The sequence below is a fragment of the Portunus trituberculatus genome, chromosome 36 (genome assembly GCF_017591435.1).
Source record: "Portunus trituberculatus isolate SZX2019 chromosome 36, ASM1759143v1, whole genome shotgun sequence".
Taxonomy (NCBI): Eukaryota; Metazoa; Arthropoda; class Malacostraca; order Decapoda; family Portunidae; genus Portunus; species Portunus trituberculatus.
The window spans coordinates 5,280,486-5,285,485 of NC_059290.1; the positions used below are offsets into that span (position 1 = coordinate 5,280,486).

The 5,000-nt window shown below is 46.0% G+C and overlaps 1 protein-coding gene across 3 annotated transcripts in view; it reads left to right on the plus strand.

Annotated features, from left to right (window-relative positions):
* The window catches only part of LOC123513685 (ichor-like), a 36,064-nt gene extending 33,589 nt beyond the window's left edge, over positions 1-2,475 (plus strand). For all 3 annotated transcript variants that reach the window (XM_045271029.1, XM_045271031.1, XM_045271030.1), the window contains one exon: positions 1-2,475. This exon is cut by the window's left edge and continues 753 nt beyond it. In XM_045271029.1, coding sequence (XP_045126964.1) covers positions 1-744 — 744 coding nt within the window. In that variant the 3' untranslated portion in view covers positions 745-2,475.
* The last annotated feature ends 2,525 nt before the right edge of the window (positions 2,476-5,000 follow it).

Here is a 5,000-nt window from a genome sequence, read left to right on the forward strand (position 1 = left end):
GTCAACTCCACCATGTCGCCCTCAGATCACTCCTCCTCTATGCCAGTTGTGGCCCAGGCCTCCACCACCGTGGGCCACACCACCATAGAGTACGCCAGCACGCCCACGCACTCGCCCATGCTGTCGTCACTGCTGGCGGCGGGCGCGGTCACCAACAACAACAACTACCTGCCCGGGATGGTGACGGAGGCGCAGTACAAGACGGAGATCTCCATGCCCATTCTGCAATCGCGTCTCATGCAGGGCCTCAAGGACGTGGGAGGCGGTGGCCTGCTCAAGGCCGACCCCATGTTCGCCCGCTCGCATTACTACAGCCACAAGGACGCGCAGCCGCACACCACAGACCCCACCGCCTTCGCCGTCACCACCACGGACGACCTCTTCACTAACAAGCTGGACACCAGATCCTACCTGGACAAGACGCAGCTGGCCTCGCCCGAGTCCACCGACCTCTCTTCCACCAAGATCGGCTTGGACTTCCCGGGGCTCAAGATTAGCAAAGGGCGCAGCCGTAAGCAGCAGAGTACAAAGCTCCCCATCACCACGGAGGGCACCAAGGACAAGCCCGTCCATCGCTGCACCGTCTGCAACCGTGGCTTCCTCAACAAGTCCAACATCAAGGTGCACCTGCGCACGCATACCGGCGAGAAGCCCTTCAAGTGCGAGACCTGCGGCAAATCATTCCGGCAGAAGGCGCATCTGCTCAAGCACTACCAAATCCACAAGAGAGTCGCCAGGGACTGAACGCCGCCATCTTAATTACTCATTACCACCACAACCATTACTTCTGCTACTACTACTACTACTACTACTACTACTACTACTACTACTACTACACGTCCCTCGAAAGACAAAGGGAATGCTGTCTGTCTGTTTTCTTCTTGTCTACTTAATTGCAAGTACACACTGATCCCTGTGGCGCCACGCAGGGCTTGTCAGAGAGAGAGAGAGAGAGAGAGAGAGAGAGAGAGAGACTAAACCTCCCTTCACTTCACCCTTGACAATGGCCATGGACTTGAGCAGGTGCTGTGAACGCCGAGGGAGAGAGAGGAGGGGGTGGGAGAACGAGAGAAAGAGGGGGAAGATAAAAGAGAGACGAAGATAAGATAGAGAAAAGGGATTGGGAATTGAAAAGGAAATAAGAAAATCACGAAAAAAGACGAAGCACATGCAGAGAGAGAGAGAGAGAGAGAGAGAGAGAGAGAGAGAGAGAGAGAGAAACACGCTCTTTGGGCCTCAAGTGAAAGCTGGTGGTGGGTGTGACGCAGAGAGGAGGAGGAGGAGGAGGAGGAGGAGAGAGGAAGTAGATGGGGAGATGTCAGGGGAAGGAAGATAGAGACTGAGGGAGTAAGGGGGAGACAGAAGAATAAGAAAGAGGAGGAGGAGGTGGAGGAAAAGGAGTAGGAGGAAGAAGAGAAGATAGACGAGGATGAGGAAGAAGAGCAGGAGGAGGAGAAAGAGGAACACCCACCAAAAACCCGTAAACTCCCCCACTAAAAAATATACCCCACTAAACCACACACAAAGAAAAATAAGGAGAAGGAAGAAAAGGAGGAAAAAGAGACGAGTCAAAACACCCCCAAGACAGCCAAAAACACACACCTAAACACCATAAAACTCCCATAACACCACAAACGCACTGCCTTATACCTTTAAAAGACCCAAAAATACTCGTACCCCCCAAAAGAATAAGAGACTAAGAACACTAAAACACACCAGGAACACACTAAACACACCAAAGCATCCCAGACCACACCACAACACTCCAAAACATACTCTACATCAGCTTTGAAACACCAAATTAATATTTAAATAATCTACAACACCACATATCAGTCAAACACCCCCAACAACACCAGAATCCTACCCCAACCAACCCCAACACAACCCCACGAGTATAAAGACATGATGTAGCGTGTGGTGGGGTGGTGGTGAGGTGGTGGTGGGATGATGGTGGGGAGGCGAGGCGGGAGAGAGAGAGCCAGTCGCCGCCACTCGACCCACATCGTATATAGGTCACCCCCCCGCCCTAGCTGCCAAAGGGGTTCCTGCCGCTGTCATCCCGGACCTGACTCCCTCCCTCCAGAACCTCCCTGCCTGCTTACCCCCCACACCTACCTACCTATCTACCTCCATCCCTCTTCATCTCCCTACCACCCTGCCTCCCTGTCTCCCTCCTTCCTTACCTACCTACCTACCTCCCTCTCTCCCTACTCACTGCTTACCTATCTTCCTCCTGCCCTCCCTCCCTCTCTACCTCCCTCCCTTCTTGCCTACCTACCCTCCTCCCTCCCTGCCTACCTGCCTCCCTTCCTCGGGTCCAATACAGCAGGAATTCACTAGGATCCCCCAACTCCCCTCACGTCCTCCTACTCCTCCTCCTCCTCTTTTTTCTTGTATTTTTTGCGTCTTTTTTAGTTTTTTCTAATGGTTATGTTGTTGTTTTCTGTTCTGTTCTATCTTTCTTTCTTTCATTTCTCTTCTCTTCTCTTCTGTGTGTGTGTGTGTGTGTGTGTGTGTGTGTGTGTGTGTGTGTGTGTGTGTGTGTGTGTGTGTGTGTGTTTCTATTGTTTTCTTTCTTCCTTTCTTTCTTTTTTTTTTTATTCTGTTGTTTTCTTCTCCACCTCCTCCTCCTTCTTCTCTCCCTTCTTTCTGTTATGATTCATAAGTTTTCCTCCCTCCTCCTTCTCCTTCTCCTCTATTTATGTGGGTATTCTATAACCAACAAGTTATACACACACACACACACACACACACACACACACACACACACACACACAAGAGAGGAAAGACAGTCATGCAAAAAAACACCTGCAACTTTAATTACAGATGACATGGTTCAGGTGTGTGTGTGTGTGTGTGTGTGTGTGTGTGTGTGTGTGTGTGTGTGTGTGTGTGTGTGTGTGCGCGCGCGCGTGCGTGTGTGTGTTAGTGGGTTATAGGGACATGAAATAGTGAGAGAAGTATCATTTCTTCTTTCTTCTTTCCTCCTCCTCCTCCTCCTCCTCCTCCTCCTCCTGGTGCTGCTCCTCCTCCTCCTCCTCTCCCCCTTTCCTTCTTCTCCTATTTAATCTTTCCCACGTCCTTCTCCTATTTAATCTATCCTTTTCTTTATTTTTTCTAAACTCACTAATCTCTCTCTCTCTCTCTCTCTCTCTCTCTCTCTCTCTCTCTCTCTCTCTCAATATATGCAAGAGTAAACACGGACTCATAACAAAGAGACAATCGCGAATTTTAACGGGATCACAAAACCAAGACAAAAACAGAAGTCTCCCCCACTTGAGCAGTTCCGTTTTCTTTATTACTTTTTTTTATCTTTTTTTTTACATAAGACAGTTATTGAAGCAGTGCAGTTGTTAGTAGAGTGAGGAGCCGTCTCTCTCTCTCTCTCTCTCTCTCTCTCTCTCTCTCTCTCTCTCTCTCTCTCTCTCTCTCTCTCTCTCTCTCTCTCTCTGTCTAAGGGTTAAGTAAAATAAATAAAAAGAAAAAAGAATCTCAAAAAATCGTTTCCTCTTTCAATACAAGTGCAAACAATATTATTATTAATGATTACTATTACTAATTATCATCATTCTACATATTATTAATTATTACTCCAATGTTGTCACAATTCATTTTCTTCTATAGGCTGCTTTGTGTGTACGTGTGTGCGTGTACATGGGTGTACGTAGGTATGTGTGTGTCCGTATACGCTATAGGGAGGCGGGCTGGTCCCTCCCTCTCTCGATTTTTTTTTTTTCTAAATATATATATTGTTAATGGTACCGCAGGAGGAGGAGGAGGCCCCCACTAATGTAGTTACTCAATTTACCATAGTACCCCTTTCAACCACCAATTTTTCTTTCCAAGTCAAGCAGGAAATGGGGATGTTCCATGATATTCCCCGTAAGTCGTCCTACTCCGCAATACTTGGGCCGTCCCATTCTCTCACTTCAAACGGGCTTTAGTTAACGTTACTAAGATTCTCAATGGCGTTTTCATGTTTCTAGTGAAAGTTTAACCGGATTATGTACCTTGAGTGGAAAAAACACCCATGAGAACCTGAGTAAGCGTTTGTGTGGCCTATGAAAGGAGTTTTGGTGGGAGACTGAAATGTTTCGGAGGTCAGGCGAGAGTGCAATGTTGGCTGAAGAAACGAGTGTTGTGTGCTATACGAAGGGAGACTACTGAATACTTGAGCCAGGGAAGTCCAGTATCTATTTTATTGCTTTCTATGGCTTGGAAAATGACCTGATTATAGTGCTGATAAGTGTAAAAATGGTGAATCATAATGAAAAATGTTAAAATATCAATGAGCAAAGGAAGAGAATGGGTTTGTAACTTTGTATTGTATCATCTACCCACATTTATTCTTATTTTTTTTATTACTATCTACCTTTCTCCCTCTTTCCAATCCATCAGTGCTTTGTTATTTTGCTAAGTATGAAACGAAAATGTGCTAATCTGGTGTCTAAATTAAAAAAAAAAAAGTAATTTTTATAAGGTTGAAAATAAGAATATAGACTCTGTGGTGGTGATGATAATGGTGATGGAAAAGAAATGGTGCCTTTGTAACATAAATGGTGCTACAGTATTGGTGACAAGGTGAGTACTGGTAAGAGGCGCTACTGGTGTACTATTGGTGTGCTACAAGACGTGGTGCCTGGTATATTGGTGCCCTAGTGCTGGTGGGAGTACTGGGTGACCTCATGAGTATTGGTGAAGGAGTGCTTGGTGATTTGCTTAAGTTACCCCTTCATAGAAAACGGATCCTCTCCTCCCCTCCCTTCCCTACCCCCCACTACCCACTCCTCTGCAATAGGCTGATTTTAATAGGCTGACTCTCTTAATAGGCCGTTTCCCACCGTTTAGACCTATGCTTGTGGATAGTTGACGATAGTAATGATAATAGTGATTATTATTATTATTATTATTATTATTATTATTATTATTATTATTATTATTATTATTATTATCATTTTTTTATTTTGCCATAACTTCCATTTTTTTGGGTCTATTTA